At 39.9% G+C, this 23,679-nt stretch overlaps 1 protein-coding gene across 3 annotated transcripts in view; it reads right to left on the reverse strand.

The window, feature by feature from the left end:
* The window catches only part of LOC111147347 (3-hydroxyisobutyrate dehydrogenase), a 109,926-nt gene extending 86,810 nt beyond the window's left edge, over nucleotides 1-23,116 (reverse strand). Inside the window, exons 1-4 of one of the 3 annotated variants that reach the window (XM_022503348.1) lie at nucleotides 22,896-23,116; nucleotides 22,087-22,117; nucleotides 8,575-8,725; nucleotides 52-161 (exon numbers count right to left, since the gene is read on the reverse strand). In XM_022503348.1, coding sequence (XP_022359056.1) covers nucleotides 52-161; nucleotides 8,575-8,725; nucleotides 22,087-22,117; nucleotides 22,896-22,986 — 383 coding nt within the window. In that variant the 5' untranslated portion in view covers nucleotides 22,987-23,116. Of the gene's footprint in view, nucleotides 1-51; nucleotides 162-8,574; nucleotides 8,736-22,086; nucleotides 22,118-22,895 lie in introns of those variants that run through there. The other 2 variants (XM_022503349.1, XM_022503351.1) reach the window with 2 other exon arrangements.
* Nucleotides 23,117-23,679: the final 563 nt, after the last annotated feature.

Below are 23,679 nucleotides of genomic sequence, written 5' to 3' on the forward strand. Positions count from 1 at the left end.
AATTCATGGACTATCATAACAAGAAAACTTCCACGGTTCAGAAATACATACTTCAGAATTCCATTTGCTCCAGAATAAGCTTCTATTGCATTGATACTGGTGGGCAACATTGTAATAATTCTGTCAGCTTTTTCAGCTACATCTGCTGGGGAAGACACTACCTTTAAAAAAAAAAAAAAAAAAAATTACAAAGGCACATTACTTAAATTAAAATGGAAGCAGTTTTTATAGCACAAGCAGGATCCACTTTTTACGCATGCTGACAACAGTGACTGAATAAAACTCATTCTTGTTTCCAAATGACAAACAAAAACATTTACTGCCTAAAATAGAGAGTCCATTCCTTATACACATATAGATGCAGTTTCTATGGAATCGAATCTACTGTTTATTTTAAAAAGCGTGAATTGAGTTGAGGGGAAAAGGGCAAAATCCAACAGTCCTGGGAACAGATGTACTTCTCATGGATTCCTCCAACTTGGGATTCTTAAACCGCATACTTTTTGGTAGAAGCTTTGACTAAGAAAAACAATCTAGTGCAACAGAGATGGAAGCTGAACTCCAGGATTCACCAATGATTCCATACAGAGCAAAATCCCCTAGTAAATTCTCAAGCCCCAATTACCACCATTCCCCAGTCTCCATTTTCAAGAGGAAAAAAAGCAAAAAATTAAGCCTGTAAGGAAAGGAAAAGGTCAAGGACAAGGATATGAGCACCTCCTGAATGAGCTGTAAGTACCACCATAAAGGCTGAGCATGTGAGCTACCAGGACTCTTGTGGAAACTGGAGATACAAGAAAGACACACAAATAGGCATCAAGGTATGCTCATTTCCACCCTCATTTCCGCCTTATGATGACCACAAACACACTGACAAGGAAAAGTTACTGTCCATCCTGTGTATGTATGCATGCATGCAGAGATGTACGCACCCTCACTGGCATTCCCCAAAACCCTGCTCTCTCTCACACATGCCCCTTGATATGCCTGGCCAGCATGTTGGCGACCAAAGACGTCAGAAGAGGCTGGGAGCTCACTTCTTGATTCAAACGCTCCTTTAAAAAAAAGAATCCATCACCCCAACTGTCAGGAAGATAACTGAAGATTTCTCTGTAAAATGAGGTACACATGTATCAGAAATGGACATATTTTCTGCTAGGAAATGTGAACTACCATATAAGCAACCTAGAAACGGGAATGCCTCTGCTTCTTGTGTGGCAGAATGATACCTAACGTTTTCTTTTTGTCTTTGACGTACAGTTGATGAAAGGGGAAGAATGGAAGGGCAAACAGTGTGTAATCTAAGTATTATGAGCCAGAGGTAATCACAATTCAATTTTCCCTAACAGACTATTAGCTTAGAAATCAAATTTGAGACAAACACAGTTTTAACATAAACTAATTTCATAAGTCATACTTTAAAATGTCAGGCAATCAAGTATCCTAACACTTTGTAAATTAACATTAAATGCTAACATAAAGTATCTCAGACCCTAAAACAAAAAAAAGAGATACCCTCTCTTTCAATATTTCATTCTAAAGGCAATACGGTATTTTTAGAGGCTACAATGTAGCACATCAACAGTACATTTTGATACATCACTGGGATTTGCCCTAAAAATTCTGAAAAAAAAAAAAAATCGTTTTTTTCTGTGGAATTACAATGACATACTTCAGCTAAGTAAAAACCTTTCTGACACCCAAATAAATGCTGAGATTCAGAAAGAAGCAACTGTTTCCTGGCAAACAGCTCAGGTTGACTCAAGAAAAACAGAGCTGAGTAAGATGAGTATAAGAATAGGAAAAGTTATAGGAACAGTATTTCTCTATTCCAGGACTGTATCAAGAATATGGGTTACACAGAGAGCCTCATCTCTTCATCCCCCCTTCAATGAAGTAATACAGACAATGCAAAATGATGGCACACCTTTCAGTGGCCCTTCCTTCTATCCCAGCTCCATCTCTCTCTCGATCTTTCAGAGACTGTGGTAAGCCCTGAGGTCTAAGAGTCAATTTCAGACTTCCTCTTAGGAATTCAGTGAGACTCTTCCATTGAAGGAAATTCAATTCCACCTAAATAACTCCTTGAGAGGTGCCCTTAGGGGCACCAACAATTAGTTCACAGATCTAAGTATACTTCACACCTCCAAGCTTCTCATACCCATGAACTGGCCGTGCCAATTCATGTAACTGCCAAGTGCATGGGGTGCCCAATCAGCCCCCTGCATCCCTAGCATCTGCTTCTTGGGATGCCTGGATTGCCAGAGTACTGCTAATCCCTCAATTATATATTATATAGTGTCAAAGCTCACAGGTCCGGAAAAAACACACAATGATAGCGATAGCGGGAATGTCACCACTGTATTGGCCACAACTGCTCCATATCTAATGACTGTATACATTTGGTACATTATAGTAAGTCTCTAATTTGCACTACAGAAGGCAAGTTTATTAGACAGACACACAGACATGTGTGTCCAGCTATTCAAATCATCTTGACTTCAAGACTCTGAAATAACTGACTGACAAAATTTGGCCACGACTCAAAAGCTGGGGGGAAAAAAAACAAACCTTGTTGCCAGTCTGACACTAATCACAAAAGCCTTAGGAGCCAAACTAATTAGAGTCCCTTCAATTACATTTACTAATTGAATGGATAAGCAAAGACAGCATGGATCAGTGAAAGGAACACTAATTTGGGAAGCCAAAGACCCAGGTTCAGTTGCAGCTCAGCCACCAAGCCCATGTGTGATTTTGTAAAAATCACTTAACCTCTCTGGCTTCAGTTCCTAAATCTATAAAGTAAGAACAGTGACTTGGGTTATCCTTAAGGGCTTCAATCTCCAAAGTAGAAAGGAAACTTAGGTAAAGAAATTTTCCACTTAAGTTCTAGGAAGGTAGAGCCTCTGTGAAAAAGAGCTCATGAGATATGATCAGTACAAAGGTACAGTATTAATAAGATTCTTCTGTACCTTCTGTCTGCAGACAGTCACTGACCTGACTGACTTGGTCACTGCTCTGCTCTGCTCTGTCATGACCATCCAGAAAGATTTCTCGCTAATTCCATCTGCTTCAATCCTAAATTATTATGAATTAAGATGACTCTATTTTTCCATTATCTCAATTTTAACTATAGGAAATTGGTTCCTTTGTGTACCATTATCTCTTCAGTCTTTGAGAATTTTTGTAGCCAATTTCTCCGGATTTAGATTCATCTGTATGCTAGTACCCATCAATGGCAGGTATGCAATATAAGGAGTAGAAGACTGGACAAATTAAAGGCAAAATCTGCTTTGCTGGGTCAGGGGAAGGAGGGAGGCTTCGAGCATCAAGGCCCAGAGTAATCTGAGGGAACTGCACCTCCTTTTTACATATCCATCAGAAGAAGACAACTGTTAACTAGTTACTTTCCACAAAGAAAAATCTCATTGTCTCTTCCAAATAAAACAGTCACATAAATTAAGCTCAGCATTGCTTCCAAGTAAGCCAAGTGGGTAAGAGAAACTTGCTAAGAAATAAGATGAACATGACCTTGGTTAAACCTGCCATTCTGTGTTTTTTAATCTTTCTAAGTAGAAATGCACACTGTTACTTCAAAATTATACTACAGTAGAAAAACTGACAAAAACAGTTTGTGCCTACATCTTAAAACATTTGGTCAACAATGACGGAGCACACTCAGTAAGAGGCTTTTAAAGTCCTCATTTAACAAGACCTGAGTGGATGCCAGCTTAGATCCCAAGAGAATTACTTAACCAAACATGCTCAGCCTTACAACCCAGGAACAAGATAGCTTCCAAGTTTTCAAAGAGAAAACAAAAGAAAAGACAATCTAATTAAGCCTAGTTCAACCAGGAAACTCACACAGGAGTGGTGTAAAAGTCCCAAGACTATGGCACAGATCAGCAGCATCTCCAAGGAAATTCCTAGACAATGAAAATGAAGCACAAGTCATATGCCCTTGACACTAACACTTAAAGAAAAACTGGTATCTTCTGTAAAATGAAAGTGGGATGGAAGGGACAGTGCAGAATGTATTCTTAAACAGGGATGCTATCAAATCACTTTATCTCCTAGTATGGTTTTAATTTTTACCATCATTCTTTCGTTTAAAAATATGTCTATAGGGCACCTAGATGGCTCAGTTGGTTAAGCATCGGCTCAGTTCATGATTCCAGGGTGATGGGATCGTGTCCCACATCAGGTTCCCTGCTCAGTGGGGAGTCTACTGCTCCCTCTCCTCCCAGTTCCTATTTTCTCTTGCTATCTCTGCTCACTCTCTCAAATAAACAAATAAAATCTAAAAAGAAATATATATGTCTATAGTTCTCTTCCAAAGCACTCTGGACTCAGAGACTCAGCCAAGACTAGTATGTTTCTATGAGTGGTGTTGGGGAATGAAGATTTGGGAGACAGATGGCAGAGATACAACAACCACCACCGTAACAACAGCAGTAAGACTAATAATAGCAGTAATAGCACTCTCTACATGCCAGGTTCTCCATGACTAAAAAGGTACTATTAAAATCACCATCTCATAAAATGAGGAAATTTGGGCACCTGGGTGGCTCAGTGGGTTAAAGCCTCTGCTTTCGGCTCAGGTCATGATCTCAGGGTCCTGGGATTGAGTCCCGAGTCGGGCTCTCTGCTCAGCGGGGAGCCTGCTTCCCCCTCTCTCTCTGCCTGCCTCTCTGCCTACTTGTGATCTCTGTCAAATAATAAATAAAATCTTTAAAAAAATAAAATAAAATGAGGAAATTTAAGTAAGAGGAGTTAAATAATTTGTCCAAAGTTACACAGCCAGCAAATGGTAGAGCTGAGATTTAAGCCCAGGCAGTCTGGTTCCAGGGTTTTTTATACCACTGCATTCACAATTTATCAATTCATGATTTCTAATAAACAAAGCTTTGATAATTACCTTTGTAATGCAGGTTACAGTCTTAGGAAAGATTATAAAAGTTGAAATGATGCATCTTTGTAGGTTAAACCTGAGTTTCCAACAGAAATAAGGATATAATAAAGGGACACTGAAAGAGGAATGCCCACATTTTTTGCGGAAAGGACCAAAATCATATTTAACCAAGTATAAATACCCTATCAAAATAGGTTAAGTTTTTTGTTGTTGTTGTTTTTTGTTTTGTTTTTTAAAGATTTTATTTATTTATTTGTCAGAGAGAGAGAAAGAGAGAGTGAGCACAGGCAGACAGGGTGGCAGAGGGAGAAGCAGGCTCCCTGCGGAGCAAGGAGCCCGATGCGGGACTCGATCCCAGGACGCTGGGATCATGACCTGAGCCGAAGGCAGCCGCTCAACCAACTGAGCCAGGCAGGCATCCCTTGTTTTGTTTTGTTTTTAAGTAGGCTCCATGCCCTCCATAGAGCCTAACACAGGGCTTAACCTCATAACCCTGAGATCAAGACCTGGGGCTGAGATCAAGAGTTGGATGCTCAAACAACTGAAGCACCCAGGTGCCCCAAATTCACACTATTTTTTAAAGTAAACTCTATGCTCAACATGGGGCTTGAATTCACAACCCCATTAAGAATCACATGCTCTACTGACTGAGTCAGCCAGGCACCCCTAGAAAAGGTTAACATCTAAAGGCATAATAAATTGATTAAATACCACCAATCATGTCAAACATTTTTAACATGTCAAATCATTCTTTCATTTAAAGTTTCATGTCAAAGTTTTTATTTCCTTCATAACCCATGTAATATGTTCTACTACTAGACTGGGCTTAAAGAAAACCTCCAGGGTTGGATTATCTAAAGCATTTCTTCACCTGGAACTGCAGGGAGCTATCACGTAGCCTCTTGGAAGGAGGGAGGAGCCTTGGAGCAAAGCAGAGACAAGAGGCAGACAGAAAGGAACCTGATAACGTCTATGCCCAAAATTTGGCTGTGCCATGGGCCAGACCACTCCCCAACTCTTCAGTTAAACGGTGAAAAGAAACAAAAAATCCCCACTTTTTGCTTACAAAAAAAAAAAAAGCACTTCTTCAAAGAAATGTCCAAAGCTCTTTAGAACCTATTTTGGTACCTTCTCTCCCTGCAAATTTCTCGCTGAAAGCACAGTCAACATTAGAAATCAACTATCCAGTCTATGCAATCGTTGGCAGCGGGGGGACCTCATATTCTTTGGCTGCCATTTTATCAGCTTTACCTCACAGAGCAATGTTGGGAGAAGGCAGGGGTAGTTGCGGGGGGGACACTTGTTCTTAAAATGGAAGTATCAACACAAACAGACTCTTGAATTGCTGACACCTTGAACGCTTCATTGCACTACTGTGCACAATGGCAGTAAGTTTCAAGGTTTTCACCTACATTTTTCTATCCCATTCCACATCTGGTCTTTGTCTTTTCGTAGTAGAACGAAACTCATTTGTTCTTTTATCCAAAAATTTTTTAAACTAAATATAGCTATGAAATAATAGTGCTGACATTTTAATATATCAGAACTTATTCATCCACATTGTTACTTTTTGAAGTACTGATCTTAGGAAATCACACTTGTTCCAATGACATCACCACTATTCAAAACGTTTTTTAGGCTGCCAGCATAAATTATTTAATAAATATTTTCATTTTATTATGGCATGATATTCCCCCTCAGGCCCAAAGCTTTCTTATCCTTTATCCTTCTCCTTTCATTCATCTAAGTTTCATATTCTCCTACCCTCCACTGCTGTCATAATCAATACTCAGAGGCTCTCACAGAGTCAAGGTCACAGGGGAACCAGAGATGTGAGGAAGAGAAGATGTGGGAAAGGAGGATTCTCTCTTCCAGGTTGTTGCCTCAGAACTTTTCCCACCATGTGTTGGGGGCAGGGATGGGAACTGTAGACAAGAAGCTAAAACAAGTCTTTACTCTTCACTAATCTGAGAGGAGCAGCTACCCACAATCCATCTTCTTTCTTTCCTCATACCCGCTTATATATCTCAAGGAAAAGGAATATCCAATAACTGAACCAGTGTCCTAGAATCTTCTCACTTTTATTTAGGAATCTGGGAGATCCTGTCTCTACCACATTCATTTCAAACTACATCATTTCTGTTTGGAGGTGAGCAAAGATTATACTTAATATTTTTGTAGTTCCTCTGAGAAATGAAATGACTCTTTAACAGTTATAGTTCCCTATCAGAAATGAAGTGATTCTTAACAATTATTATTTTTTTCTCCTCAAAAACTGCTTCAGTACTTTATTGTCATCAAAACGCAATTTTAATAGAAACTTCCTTGTACTAGTATTGAGTCTTGCCACCCGAGACACACCTAACACGCTGTCAGATCCAACTCAACCTGTTTTATTCTCCGCAGCACTAGGTGGACTGTTGGACATACAGCAGATATTCAAAAATTCTACCCTAAAGTAGAATTCTACCCTACGGCAGAAATTTCTAGAAATCTAAACTGCTCTTTACACAGGCATTACGTTTCTTAGTATTTGCTTTAAGTCTATCATCCCGAAGTGGGCTGTTTAATTTTAATTTTTGTCTCATTTTTTTTCTATATTTCTCAGAAAATTTTTAGTACTCCCCCAATTCTGGGATTACATTCAGCCTTACCACTCCACAACCTGCACAGAACTTCCTTCATATCTCAAAAAAAACGAAACTCTAAATTCAGTTACTAATATATGATCTCCTGTTATGTGAGTTACTGGTAAAGGTTAACAAATTCAAACAGGAACTGAGCAGTAGATGCTAACATCTTTCCTATATAGCTATTTGAATTTTACATTTGAAGAAATTAAAGTACTATAGAAAATACTGTATCTGAATCATAAAATTTTTACGTGACAAGGTCTTGAAACAAAGCATTCTGAGTTTCTGAAACAAGTGCTAAGCCTATAATTAAAAATGAGTAGGATATACTCTAGTCCAGAAATTCTTCAAACAAGAATGACAGCCTAAAAACAGAACACTTGAGATCCTTCATTCACTCAGCACTGTACTTCATACGGCACACAGTGTTGCTAGGTTGTCTCCTGGTTTAATGGCCAATAACATATATTCACAAAGTGTTGCCACACAATATTTACGAAATACATTTACATATATTCCCATTTAAGCCTCATAATCTAATGACACAGGTTGTCATCATTCCCATATTACAGATAAGGAAGACAGCTGAAATAACTTGCCCCCAGTAAGAAAGCAGGTAAGTATTTAAGCTGGGATTCAAACTGCGTTTCCTATCCCTAAACCTATTCTTGTCCTAAGACAAATTATGCCTCTCAATAACATGGGAAGCTATTTCTACCAAACTACCTGCTTTCATAGCACAATCAGTAAAGTTACAATCTCAGAAAACTGATACAGAGCCAAAACAAGCCCTTTGACCCAACCTGAGAAATGCTCGCAGTCACCTGCCAAAGAACAGACCGCCTCAATCTCTGCTGCACAGACGGATGCTGGATGAAAGTTAACAATAACAACAATACAAAAATAAATCTATAACATGTATATAATTAACAATGAAGTAGGTTTATAATTCCATTGTGTATACTCCTCATTTGTCGTATTTATTTTTAAACATCAAAATCTATAACAAATCTAAAGAAAAGGCTTTACCTGTTCACCTGCATCTTGAAACTCTTTGCATGCATCAGGGAACACATCATAAATAATGAGTGGATAGCCATGTTTCATGAGGTTTTTTGCCATTGGATTCCCCATGTTGCCCAGTCCAATGAATCCAACTGGAGTCTTAGAAGCCATTGACCTAGAACATACTGATTTCAATAAATTACTTTCAGTAAGGGCAGTGACATTTCTTATTGTAAACATTCATTCAGTATTAGTTAAGTCAATTGTTACTGAGATGTTTTCTATCTTTATTTTAATTTTTTTTAGATTTTATTTATTTGATAGAGACAAATAGTGACAGAGATACCAAGAGAGAGCACACGCAGGGAGAGCAGCAGGCAGAGGGAGAGGCTGAGCTTGGAGCTAGAGGCAGGACTCCACACCCTGGGATCATGACCTGACCTGAAAGCAGATGCTTAACAAACTGAACTACCCAGGAGCCCTGAAATGTTTTCTATTTTTAAAAAAACCTTTAAAATGCTAGTTTTAAACTAATGATCTAATCACATTTAAAGACATCAACCACGTACAAACATCTAATTATTTAGTTCTATAGGAAACAACTATACAATTTTAAGCAATCTCTCCTGCTTTCTACCTCTATAACATCCCTTTTGCCATTTTTAACAATAAATTTAAAAATGTTCTCATTTCTAAAATATGTGTTTTACTATTATGTGATGTACTTTAGATTCTATTGTAAGGGCCTATTTATCCATACCGGCCCCACCTCGGTTGAACAGCCATTTTGTTGTTTATGCAGTAAAACTTAAATTGACCCTGCCTCCCCCCCACCCCGCCAGGGGAACTTACTTAAAAGCAAGTCCGGGAAACCAGTCCCAGGTAACGAAGGGTGGGTCAGGTCAGGTGGAGGTAATAGCCCCAATGCAAGAAGAGTCGGGTCAGGTGGAGACATCCAATCAGTAGAGTGCGCATACTGTCTCCCTAGCTACCAAGGAGTGTGGGCCCTGCCTTTTGGGCGCCTTTTGGGCGCCAATTCTGACTAAGGTGAAAGGCTAGTTCAAATAGCTACTATGGGGTGAACTGTAATTTGATTGGCCACTTATGTGTGACCTAACATGACTGTGCAGCTTTCTGTGTGTGTTACAATCTCATTGGTCACCTGTGCGTGGCCAGGTCCAACCACGTGGCCTTTGCTCTATAAAAGTTAGTCTCTGAGGCAGGGAGGGGTCATCTTCTCTGTAAGGGGTGGCCCCAACAGTCTGATTGATCCAAAATGGTCGGTTTGATTCCTGATGCTTGGTGCCAAATAAAGCTTTGCTTGACCTTTGCTTTGTAACAGTCTCGCTCCTTTGACCATGGACCCATTATTGGGGACCCAACACTATCTATATTATCACCTTTAATAATGCGTATGACAAACAAAATATTCAATAAAACATGTATCTTGGACAAGGTCCAAGAATAGAAAAAAGTTTTTTACCTTCCCACCCCCATATTTATAGAAATCATCCCCTCCAATGGTATAAAAGAATCTCAGTAAAATGTTAAACTAAGTCACCAGTTTATAACATGGGTTCTAGGGAAGAAGATGGAAATGCTTCCATGGGCTTTAAATGGCAAGGGTAATAGTTTCAGTGCCTTGGGCTAATAACAACTCCATTCACTTTCAGAGAAGAGGCATTTCCATTTACAGAAAAGGAATTGTTCTTAAAAAGCTGTATGCAGGGGGCGCCTGGGTGGCTCAGTGGGTTAAGCCGCTGCCTTCAGCTCAGGTCATGATCTCAGGGTCCTGGGATCGAGCCCCGCATCGGGCTCTCTGCTCAGCAGGGAGCCTGCTTCCTCCTCTCTCTCTGCCTGCCTCTCTGCCTGCTTGTGATCTCTCTCTGTCAAATAAATAAATAAAATCTTTAAAAAAAAAAAAAAGCTGTATGCAGGTTTTGTTTGATTTTCTTCATTTTCACAGAGGCCTTTTGAAATCATACTGGGGCACACAATCCAAAGTAATGATTTTTGCAAGAAAGAGCAAAGGGACTTTGCATTGCCATGAAAATAACCTTACACATCATTTCTTCATTTCTAGATTAGAACTCCACTCAACAAGTATTTACTGCATGAAATACTATGACAGAGCCAGAGATAGACATAAGCAAGATACATACAGTCCTTGCCCTCGAAAAGTTCCCAGTCTACTGAGAGAAGAGCTCTACTTGCCCTTTCCCCCGGCCACTGAAAGCTTTACTTTTCCTTTGTCTTTCAAGGACTCTAGTTATACAACTGTGTAGTACACCAACTAATTACAGTCAGTCACCCCTTTGAGTTTCAGATCCTCTCAACTGATGGATCCCTGCTCGTCCCTGAATTTAATTTAAATGCAATTAGATTTCCTAAAACCAAATTATTTGAAGCCCTAAAGCTTAAGAAATAGAGGTCTTGAGAGAGACAAACCCTAAGAGACTCTTAATCAAACAAAACAAACTGAGGGTTGCTGGAGGGGAGAGGGATGGTGTAACTGGGTGATGGACATTGGGGAGGGTATGTGTTGTAATCAGCTCTGGGTATTATATAACACTGATGAATCACAGATCTGTACCTTTGAAACAAATACTACGTTATATGTTAATTAACTGAACTTAAATTTTAAAAAAGAAAGAAAAGAAAAGAAATAGAAGACTTCTGGGTGCCTGGCTGGCTCAGTGGTGAAGCATGCAACTCTTGATCTCAGGGTTGGGAGTTTGAGCCCCATAATGGTGTACAGATTACATAAAGTAAAATCTTAAAAAAAGAAATAGAGGTCTTCTTGGGTTAGAAGCATATTTAATTCCTTTTAACTTGACACTTGACTCTAACATTTCCATTAAACATGGGTGTCATTCTTGTGCAACATCACCCTACCAGTGCTAAGTTTAATACCATGGGTATTATAGGATTCCTGTGGCTGACTTTCTGGCCCACAAGGGGTTCAGTGACAGAGAAACGACATCTAATTTAAATGTTACAATATTAAACAGAATGAGAAGCATACTTTGTAAGAGAACTCTAGCACTAATAACTAATGATGATGCTAATAACTATTGTAACAGAGTATGGTATGAAACTCGGAAAGGTATCATTTAACTAAAAATATTGGAAACTAGGATGACTGTGATTTAAAAACAATTAATTTAACAGACAATTCACTCTAGGTCAATAACTATGGCAAGGTAGAACCATGTTCATTCACACATTCAAGAACAGGAAGCAACTATTAAGTATCTTGCCAGATGCCACAGAAGACACAATGACATATAGTCCTTGCTGTCAACATGCTTAAAATCCAAAAGGAAATAAACTATGTACACAAATACCAACAAAGGAAAGTTGAAGATAAAGTATGAAAAACAGGGATGCCTGGGTGGCTCAGTGGGTTAGGTGTCTGCCTTTGGCTCTGGTCATGATCCCAGGGTCCTGGGATCAAGTCCCACATTGGGCTCCTTGCTCAGCAGCCTGCTTTCCCTCTACCTGCTCTGCCTGTTCTGCCTGCTGCTCTCCATGCTTCTACTCTCTCTGGCAAATAAATAATCTTAAAATAAAAATAATAGTAATAATAAAAAAATAAAGTATCAAAAACAATGCTGACATAAAGGAGAATTCATCTGGTTTAAGTACTTAAAGAAGGTAGCATGTGACCTGAGTATTCCAGGATTTCAAATGGAAAGGAGAGTAGGAAGGAAGGGAACTCCATATAAAAAAGGACAGGACTATATGCAAGGAAATAGAAAAGCCAAGAAAAAAATAACAGTAAAAATTATTCTTGGCAATTTTACTACATGCCAGATCTTACTAAACACTTTATAAATAGCATTGTCATCATATCCTATCATTAAGCCTCCTTTCAGCTGAGAGCCCTGACACTTAGTGAATTTAAATGAAATGCCCAAGACGATACTAAACTGCAATGCTAAGTTTCAAATTCAACCAATGTAACTCTAGGTTCTTCCCTTTTAACCACTATATGACACTGCCTTCACTATTCCTAGAGGATGCACAAAGAAACAAACAACACAAATTAAGATTGAAAGTAACAATGCAGGGTGCCTGGGTGGTTCAGTCAGTTAAGCACCCAACCCTTGATTTCAGCTCAGGTCATGATCTCAGGGTAGTGGGATTGAGCCTGAGATGGGCTCCACGCTCAGCAGGGAGTCTGCTTGGAATTTTCTCTCTCCCTCTCCCTCTGCCCCTCCCCACTGTGCACTCTCTCTCTCTCTAATATGGATGAGAATCTAATCTCTAACATGGATGGACAGATCTTGGAAGGAAGGAAGGAAGGAAAGAAGGAAGGAAGGAAGGAAGGAAACAAAAGTGGAAGGGGAAGAGTAAAGAAGGGAAGGGAAATTTGCATGCTAAACAATTTGACCATGTTTTCTAAGTGAGAGGTATTGCCACAGGCAGCCATCTCTTTGACATCATCAGCCTTAGCAACATTTTTCTAGAACTGTCTCCTCAGGCAAGACTAATAATAAAAATAAACCACTGAAACTATATAAAGGCTAATATAAAAGTAACAGTATTATTAGTGCAGGTCTCTCTTTGTTCATTTGAGCTGCTTCAACAAATATGCCACAGTCTGAGTGGCTTAAACAACAAACATTTATATCTCACACTTCTGGAAGCTGGGAAATCCATGATCAAGGTGGCAACAGATCCAGTGTCTGGTAAGAACCCACTTCTGGGCTTGTATATGGCCATCTCCTTATATCTTAACATGGCTAAGAGCAGAGATTGAGAGGACAAGCTCTCCTGTCTCTTTTTATAAGGATACTAATCCCATTCATGAGGGCTCCACCCTCATAACCAAAATTACTTCCCAAAGGCCTCACCTCCTAATACCATCACAGTGGGGGTTAGGATTTCAACATATGGGGGGGGGCAGCAAACATTCAGTTCATAACATTTTAAAGCCAGAAGTAAAAGTACATAGCAATAGATTGGATTATGGGCTAGAATAAAGGAAAGATCAAAGATGGCAGCAAGAAAACAGAGCTAGCAATAACCTAAGTGGAGAAATCAAGAAAGAAAGCTATCGGGGCGCCTGGGTGGCTCAGTGGGTTAAAGCCTCTGCCTTCGGCTCGGGTCATGATCCCAGGGTCCTGGGATCGAGCCCCACATCGGGCTCTCTGCTCAGCGGGGAGCCTGCTTTCCCCTCTCTCTCTGCCTGCCTCTCTGCCTACTTGTGCTCTCTGTCAAATAAAAAACTAAATCTTAAAAAAAAAAAAAAAGAAAAAAAGAAAGAAAGCTATCACCACCTTAAAGTAACTGAACAATGAGCTGAAAGATGTCCCACAGACTTAGAAATATAACCAATTAAGATCATCTCAGAGATAGGATGAGAAAAAAAGACACATATTTGGTAACAATCTGCTTTAAGGCAAGAACTGAAATCGTGGTAGTTGATGAAAGTGCCAAATGAGAGTAAAAGACACTGAAGAACAAAGCCCAAGGGAATATCAACATTTAGAAGTCAAAAAGAAGAAACAAACTCTAAACCAACACAGATGTTAAAATTAGGGGGCAAGGATATTAAAAGTGATAATAACTGTAGTCTGATTGTTCCAAAGATAGAGATATGAAAGATACAAAAAAAAAAAAAAAAAAAGACCCAAAATTGGGGTGCCTGGGTGGCTCAGTCAGTTAAGCGACTGGCTTCAGCTCGGGTCATGATCCCAGCATCCTGGAATCAAGCCCCAGCTCGGGCTCCCTGCTCAGCAGAGAGCCAGCTTCTCCTCCCTCTGCCTGCCACTCTGCCTACTTGTACTCTTTCTATCTGTCTGTCAAATTAATTAATTAATTAATTTTTTTTTTAAAAAGACCCAAAACTGAATTTCATAAGACGAAAACGACCATGTGTAAAATGAAAATCACACTGGGTTAAAAGCCGAACAGATACTGCAGAAGAAAGGATTAGTGCTCTTAAAGACGTAACAATATAAACTATCCAAAACAACATGCAGAGAGAGAACTTAATAAATAAAAAGAACAGCACTGAGCTGTGGGACAGCTTCAACTAGCCAAATACACACGTAACTGGAGTCATCAAATGAGATAAAAGTAGAGATGGAAAAAAGACATGAAGAAATAACAGCCAAAAATGTCCAAATTTGACAAAAACTATAAACCCTCCACCATACACATCCAAGAAGCCCAAGGAACCCCAACATGGGAAACATAAACACAACTATACCAAGACACATCATAATCAAAATGCTCAAAAGCAGCCAGAGAAAAAGACTTTATACACAAAGGAGCAAAGATAAGGCAGATTTCTTGTCAGAAACAAGGCAAGAGAGAACACAGTACAGCATCACCTTTAAAGTACTGAAACAACTACTATCAAGGAAGGAATCTATATCCAGTGTAAAAAGACATAATTATAAATATTTGTTTTTTTTTTTAAAGATTTTATTTATTTGACAGACAGAGATCACAGGTAGGCAGAGAGGCAGACAGAGAGGGAAGCAGGCTCCCTGCTGAGCAGAGAGCCTGATGCAAGGCTCGATCCCAGGACCCTGGGACCATGACCTGAGCCGAAGGCAGAGGCTGTAGCCCACTGAGCCACCCAGGCGCCCCATAATTATAAATATTTGTATATGTGAAGGGATAGGAGGAAATTTGGAGGCATGTCAGATATGTTCACAATCTTGATTTTGGTGATGGTTTCACAGGTACATACATGTGTCAAAACTCATTAAATTGTATGCTTTACTGAAAAAAAAAAAAAGATTTGATTTATTTATTTGAGAGAAGGAGAGAGTGCAGGAACAGAGCGGAGGGGCAGAGGGAGAGGGAGAAGCAGACTCCCTTTTGAGCAGGGAGCCCCACGTGGGGCTCAATCCCAGGACCCTGGGATCGCGACCTGAGCCAAAGGCAGATGTTTAACCAAATGAGCCACTAGGGCACCCCAAACTGTATGCTTTAAATATGTACACTTTAGGGGTGCCTGGGTGGCTCAGTTGGTTAAGCATCTGCCTTCTGCTCAGGTCATGATCTCAGGGTCCTGGGATCAAGCCCTGCAGCAGGCTCCCTGCTCATCGGGGAGTTTGCTGCTCCCTCCCCCTCTCTCCCTCTGCTGCTCCCCCTGCTTGTGCTCTCTCTCTCAAATAAATAAATATGTGCAGTTTATTATAAGTCAACTATATTACAATAAATCTGTCTTTAAAAAGTCAACATGTTGGGGTACCCGGGTGGCTCGTCAGTTAGGCATCTGCCTTCAACTCGAGTTGTAGTCCTGGGGCCTTGGATCAGGTCCCGCATGGGGCTCCCTGCTCAGTGTGGAGACTGCTTCTCCCTCAGTCCCTCTACCCCACCCCCCAATTGTGTGCTCTCTCTTTCAAATGAATAAATAAAAAATCTTAAAAAAAAAATAAAAAAAAGTCAACATGCTTATAGAACAAACAAGAGGAGCCCTGGGTGGCGCAGTCAGTTAAGCTTCTGCCTTTGGCTCAGGTCATGATCGGAGCCTACTTTTCCCTCTGCCTCTCCCCTCCAACCCGGCTTGTGTTCTCTTTCTCTCTCTCTCTCTCTCTCTCTCTCTCACTCACTCTCTCTCTCTCAAATAAATAAGATTTTTAAGAAGAAAAAAAGAACAAGAGAAGACAGCTCTCAAATAAGATATTAAAGTGATTTATCAATCAAATGCAATGCATGAAGTTTGGAGGGATCCTGATTTGGAAAAAAGAAAGAAAAAAAGAATGAACTATAAAAGATTTTTTTTTTTTTTTTTTTAAAGATTTTATTTGTCTATTTGACAGACAGAGATCACAAGTAGTCAGAGAGGCAGGCTGGGACAGAGAGGGGAAGCAGGCTCCCTGCCGAGCAGCAAGCCTGATGCAGGGCTCAATCCCAGGACCCCAGGATCATGACCTGAACCGAAGGCAGAGGCTTTAACCCACTGAGCCACCCAGGTGCCCCTATAAAAGATATTCTTAAGAAAACTATGGAACTTTAAGTATGAACTAGATATTAAATGATGTTAGGGAATTGCTAATTGTCTTAGGTAATGATAATTTGGTTATTTTGGAGACCATCCTCATTCTTGGGAGATTCACTCTGCATTATTTAGGGCTGAAGTGTTACGATGTCTGCGTTGTACTTTCAAATGATACAAGTGGGATATGAATACAGTTGGAAAGAAATAAAGCAAATAGGTCAAAATGTTAACAACTGTTGACACTACTCAAAGATTACACAAATATCATTGTATTATTCTTTCAATACTTTTGCTTGAAATTTTTCATAATAAAGGGGAAAAAAACTCAACATATCTATATGGAAAAAATACCACAAACATGACAAAATACAAATAACCAGGAAAAACACTTGCAACACACAAGAGAAACAGCACTTTTTTGGTTTACATGCAAATAGCTCTTTAAAATCTAGAAGAAAAATATGAATGACTCATTTTTTAATTAGACAAAAATCACAAAAATAATGTACAGAAAATATTTAAATGACAAAAAAACTTTAAAATTATATTCAATTCTGTCATAATTGGAGTAATATAAAACAAAGCAATGTAATATCATTTTTCAGTTATCAGATGAAGAAATTTGTCTCTCTGATAAAACCACAGGCAAGGAAGGACTAATGAAAATATGCATTCCCACACACTGCAGAATTACATATTAGGTCAGCCTTTTGGATAGTAATTTGAAAAAAATTATCTACATTTTTATTTTATTATGAAATTTAAAATTAAAATGTACCTACTCTTTGACCCATTAATTCCATGTCTAGGAATTTATGATACACTGGGAGGTCTCACACTTTTTTTAAGGGGTCAGGTAGAAAACATTTTCAGCTTTTCGGGCCATGAGGCCCCATCACAGCTATTCACCTCATCCACTGTAGTTTTTTTTTTTTGTTTTTTTGTTTTTTTTTTTTTTAAAGATTTTATTTATTTATTTGACAGAGATCACAAGTAGGCAGAGAGGCAGGCAGAGAGAGAGGAGGAAGCAGGCTCCCCGCTGAGCAGAAAGCCGGATGTGGGGCTCGAACCCAGGACCTGGGATCATGACCTGAGCCGAAGGCAGCGGCTCAACCCACTGAGCCACCCAGGCGCCCCTCCACTGTAGTTTTAAAGCAGCCACAGACAAGCTATAAACAAATGACCAAGCTTGTGGTCCAATACTATTTTATTTACAAAAACAGGGGACCAGCTATAGGCCATAGTTTTCTGACTCCTACTACACATAAACTCTAAACAACACAAAAATATATTTTATTATAGTACTGTTTGTAACAGCAGAAAAATTGTAAACTAAATACACATTAACAGGGCACTTGATAATCCACAGAAAAGCAATACAATGAAATATTACGCAGATGTTCAAAAGAATGTGTTATCTAGAAGTATAGTGAAAAAAATCTCCAGGACAGGTTATTAAGTGAAAAAAAGCAAGCTGAAGAGCATTAGATATAATCACATATGATATATAAGGAGAAAAGAATATATATGCATTAACTTTTATTGAATTTCTGTAAGAATACATAAGAAACAGTTGTTACATCTAGAGAGGCCAGAGTTAGAGAAAAGACTATTTTTTATAACCTTTTGAGTTTTTACTATGTGCATATAATTTTTGTAACTACTTTTATAATAAGATAAAATACAAGCACTGGCACATAGTGTTTACTAATGTTATATGACTTTCTAGAGAGAACTTTCATCAAATGGACATATGGGATAAAGTCAGTTTTGAAGCAATCAGAGTAAAGACGGTGATTAAACAGATCCAGCAAAGTGGATCCACAGCCATTAAACGTTGCAGGTTGACTTTCCAACATCCCTTCTTCCCAGAGCCAGAGGCAAGCTCCAAATAACCTAACCCGATCACGGTAATTCTGCCTCTCTACAACTGACAGCTTCCACACACTGGCAGCCCAAAGTCAATGACTTGGCAATGCTGTGGGTAATCCGGATATGTAACAAGGAATGTTACAGAGATTAACAAAAGGATTGTATCTAATTAGCAAGTTTCCTTGACTATCAATGGTAACACTACTTAAATGAACAGCCAGGAGGAGCGCAGACCACAGGCAATGCAAGTCATCCAGAAAAAGAGCAGGAGTTGGAGAAAAGATAATACTAGAAGGCTATCAAAGGCATCACTGAAATTTCTGATTATAATTAAGTCTGAGGTCTGAGATGGATGCAGATAAACCTAGAGAGCGACTTAATGCAATGAAGGGGCAGAAAAGTGTCTATGTATTTGGAGGGGGAAAGGAGGGAAGGGTAAAAGGACCAAGTGAGATGACAATGATATACAGCACACTGGTTAACAACACGGGGGCAGGGTGTGGTGTAATATTAACCAGAAGGCTAGTTCAACTTTTGAAATATGGGTAGTATAGCAATTCCTAGCAGTGAGATCTTGAAAGAGGCATAGGAGAGCACTGATGTTAGTTGTTATAGTTGAGGCTCAGCTTTGGATAGGTCAATATGAAAATCAATGAAGATAAAGTTTTTTAATGATGGGCTCAGTTGTTCTCTTCATTTCATTTTTGCTTGTGGCAAAGATAGAGAAAGGGTAGTATAATTAGATGATTTAATGTCAAAAGAGAAGAGTTTTTACTGATGGTGATAATGTTTAAGAACAACTCCGAAGGACAGCCATATATAAGACCTAGGTTCCAATCCAGGCAAGGTCACTTCTTAGACATATGCCCCTGAACTAACAAGTTACCTAACTTCCCGAGACATTAAGTTGTATCAACAAGAGTCACTACTTCAGGTTATTTAAAGACATTTAAGGACTCCTTGAGATAATACACGTAAAGCGCCGAGCAGTGCCTGGCACATGATAGGTCATTAAGTATTTGCTACTTTTACTATCAGTAGTCAAGAAGCAGTATGGGGGTACAAGTCCTATGCCAAATGCCCATTTTGTCCAGCAGGTAAGAAGAGCCAGAGTGTTAGAAAAAGGGATACAGCATATTTTAGAGGATGCTCTCTAAGGAAATAGAGCTCTTATTTAAGGTGAAGCATCAGGAGTGCTTGGACAATGAAGAATATGCTCCTAAAGAGGCAGAAATTCAAATAAGCATAAAAGAATTCTTACCCTAATTTCTTACACTTTCAGACTTAACACATTTTCCTTTAAGTACATCACTCACATTAATGTGTAGAAATAGAATCAGATGATAGCTAAAATCAAGCTGGCAAGAAATCAGTCAACACAATACAAAAATGACACTGGTTGACTGGTAAACAAACTAGCTAGAAAATTTGGCAAAATTAGTCTCTAAATCTATAGATGTAAAATTTATCGGTTATGTCCTTTTTCTCTAATACAGGGGCAAAGTTATCCACATCTTCGTAACATGCTATCAAAACCAGCCTACTCTAAATATCAAAATGCAAAAAACTGTAGAAAACTGGAAAATATGAAAAAGTATATCATGGGGAAAAAGTTAATCTCCCTACACAAAAATAATCACTATTTGCATTTTGCATAGCCCTGCCAGTCTTTTAAGTGCATTTTCTCATTATATTGAGATTATACTGTATACACAACTTTTATCCTATTTTATCACATAATATTATGTCATAAGTATTCTATTTGCTTTAATACTAAGAGTTAACCAAACTAAGGGTGGTGACTTACTCTACAAAGGCCTTTACTGTTTGAGTTATTTTAGAAATAATGTAACAAGTATGTAATCTCACAAGTCTAAGGTCAACTTTTGGTCCAAGGACCATTTGCAGCTTTTCAGAGCTTCATGTACAACCCTAGAGGCTAATGTTAAGGAAAAAATTGGTGTGTATTTTATTTACACTATGCATTGCTTTGAAAGTAGATTTCGTATACACAAAAAGGGCCATAACAACAACAACAAAAAAAGGTTATTCCCACTTCTGTATATGATTCCAGTTAATTTTCCCATTCCACCTTTGGTCAGGGGATCATTTTAAGACTGTGATACAAATTTTTTCCATGTACATGTTGATGAGTCACAATGAATACAAAGGGCCTATAATTATAGATTTTTTCCTGTCAGTTTAAAGAAGTCTAAACTACAACTAATTACTTTTTAAGATAAAATACAAAAACTTTTAAATAAATGGTGATGAAATAGTAATATATGTGGAGTTTAATATTTCTTTTATTTTTCCTTTTTGATGTTTTTAATATTTTAAAATTAAGGTATGCTATTAACTAGCAACCTTTAGGTCTCTCTTTTTTTAAGTAAATAAGTTGTATGGATTTTTATAATAGTAGCATCCATCTGATATAAACACACTAAACATACGATAGAGACAAATATCCCACAGAAATCAGAACACTACATAACATTACTATTTGAACGTGGTTCTTTCTGTCCCTAGACTCTAGATTTGCGTGTAAATTTTTAATTTATTTTTTAAGACTCCAATGTCAAAAAAAGGTAATGCAAAAGTAAATTTAGTGGGGTGCCTGGGTGGCTCAGTTAAGCTCCTGCCTTCAGCTCAGGTCATGAGAGCCCCACGTAGGGCTCCCTGCTCTGCAGGAAACCTGCTTCTCCCATTCCCATTCCCCCTGCTTATGTTCCCTCTCTCGCTATGTCTCTCTCTATCAAATAAATAAATAAAAATCTTTGGGGAAAAAAAAGTAAATTTAGTGAACTAAAATTCACAGAAACATTTAAACAGTTCCAAGTAAAAACAATTGTTGAAATGTTTTAAGCAATCATCACAAAATGAAATATTTAAAATTCATAAGTCTACCTCCATACATCGTTGGGTCAAAGGGTCAAAGAACCCAAAGAACAAGATTATACGCCAAAGTAGTCTAACCAGCACTGTGAGGTAGGCTCTTCCAGTTGAGAGGCAACTATGACAGTCTTGGGCCTCAGGCTCTTCCAGCATGAATTCAAAGAACTTTCATAACTCTAACGGGTACATCCAAGGTTCATTAAAATATCATTAAAACACCTTATAAAACCACTAAGTAGTACATATATCTTCCCTGGCTAATCAACACTGAAACAATAGCTCATTCATGTGAAAACTGGTGTTACATTTAGTACTGGAAAAGTGACTAAAAGATTTAAGTATCTCCCAAGTGGGAGGCATTTTTTTTGTAGCTCAATACATACATGTAGCTCAAATACTGGTTACACTCAAGTTTAGCAGATTCTGTGAGTTTGTATCTTCTTACTGTGATTGTGTAGCAGCTGTTCTCTTGCATCACATAGAGCCTAAGCCAGACAGGAAATTCACAGTTCTGCTTAGGTATTACTGAGCCTGAGAAGGGAAGCTATCAAGCACTAAATTCCCAGCCTGGTATTTTTCTACGTGATCAGAAAAATATTAGTACCAAGGCTTTCTTAAAAATCCTGAGTATGAAACTGCTCAATAGTGCATTGTTACACTCTCAAACTTTTACAAAAAGACAATGGCAATGTCTCCATAAATCAACCAATTTTTTTCAATTAAAGAGGAATGCTGGTGTAGTAGAAGCTGCAGGAATGAGAAAAAAAAAATCAAGAACTACTTTCTGGATCCTGATGGGATACCTTAATTCATTCGTCCAAGGGGCCTCAGGTTCTTCATTGGAAAAACGACAAAGATTAGATCTCTGTGCCTCTTCCTAAGTCGATGGTTGGCTTCCATAAGTTATAATGGTGCGCGGGGAGAAACGGAGTATGTGCAGGCCACAATTTTAAGGACGCCGAAAGTGTCTTGGTTAATAATCTGACAGAAGTGCCATCTTCAGGTAGCACAGTTACCAAAAAAGCGGGGCAGAGGAGGCAACTCGTGCTAGTCAAGGGGGTGACTTAAAACTTTGCTGGAATGACTTGTCACCTGGTTTGTATAGACGACCACTTGTGTAAAACCATCCTACGCGATTAAGGTGGTTAAACAAAAATCAAACCCCACTGCCCGATGGCACGCCCACCAGGGTGCATACCTGGGGGCGTTGAGAGTCACAGGGATAGGGGCTAGGTCGACCCTGGGGTTGGGCCCTCCAATTGTCTTCGCAGCCCTAACTCCAAAGAAACACGCCCCAGAGCCAAATATTCCTCCCTTAACCCAAGCTCTTCCCACCCCTTCCTAAGTCCCCAAAAAGGCGGTGAAAGCCATTCATCTGGATCCGGGGGGCGGGGGGTGGAGGGGGATTAGGGGGATTACTGGGGGTGAGGGAGAAGACTAGCTGTGCGAGAGGCTGCCGCAGAAGAGGCCAGGCCTTGGGACCAGCCAAAACTGGGGGTTTTAAGCCCCGACCCAAGCGCAGCGCCTCCCGTGAAAACACCTCTTCGGTCGTCAGGGCGCGAGAAGCGGGCAGCCGGAGGAGGGACGGGGGGAGAAGGCGCGAGGTCCTTACCCGCTGCAAGGCTGTACGCTGCCGGGCGCTGCCGGCGGCTCCAATACCGGAGGCCGGAGACGGCTCCGCGGAGCCGTAAGGAGGCTGCCATGCTGCCCCCGCCCCGCCTCCTCGCGGTGACCTCCGCGGCTCCCGGCTCACCCACTGACTGCAAATGTGCGCCGCTAAGAGGGCGGGATCGACTGCGGCGTGAGGCCGCGCGCGCACGCGCTCTGCAGCTCGGGGCGGGAGCCCACCGACAAGGGGAGGAGCGCGACGCGGAGAGGGGCGGCCGGGCGAGACAGGGGTCGTCAGTCCCCTTACGGATAGGGAACCAGACCAATCAGGATTCTAAGGTCTCCGCACTTCGCTAACCAATAGGAAGCCTTTTCGAACCCCACCCACATCAAGCGCCCTGGCCCCGCCCCCAAGCTCCTCCTTCGTCTAGCGACTGCCGGCGGCGGTCTCCTTGTTTATCAAAACGCAGCGGGTGTGCGGGAGGCGGTGGCTGCCACTCACTGTTGGCACCAACGAGCGCCTGACCCTCCGGAACCGCCTCCTAGGAGGGTGTAACTGCTCGTGCTGCCTCCGTGCAGACAAGAGCAAAACTGATTCGCCGCAGCTGCTGTAATTTTTATGCAAAAGCAGAAATTCCTAGGCTAAGTATAGGGACCCATTTTTAAGTTCAATAATACGTGGATCTCCTAATGTTAGTTAGTACTTGTATTTTTAGCGTCTGTTCATTGAAAAACAACAGAAATCTACCATTAATGTGATAACTTTGATACGCATTTCACTTTAACAC

This window comes from Enhydra lutris, unplaced genomic scaffold (genome assembly GCF_002288905.1).
Source record: "Enhydra lutris kenyoni isolate GAN:26980312 unplaced genomic scaffold, ASM228890v2 scaffoldscaffold16, whole genome shotgun sequence".
NCBI classification, from domain to species: Eukaryota; Metazoa; Chordata; class Mammalia; order Carnivora; family Mustelidae; genus Enhydra; species Enhydra lutris.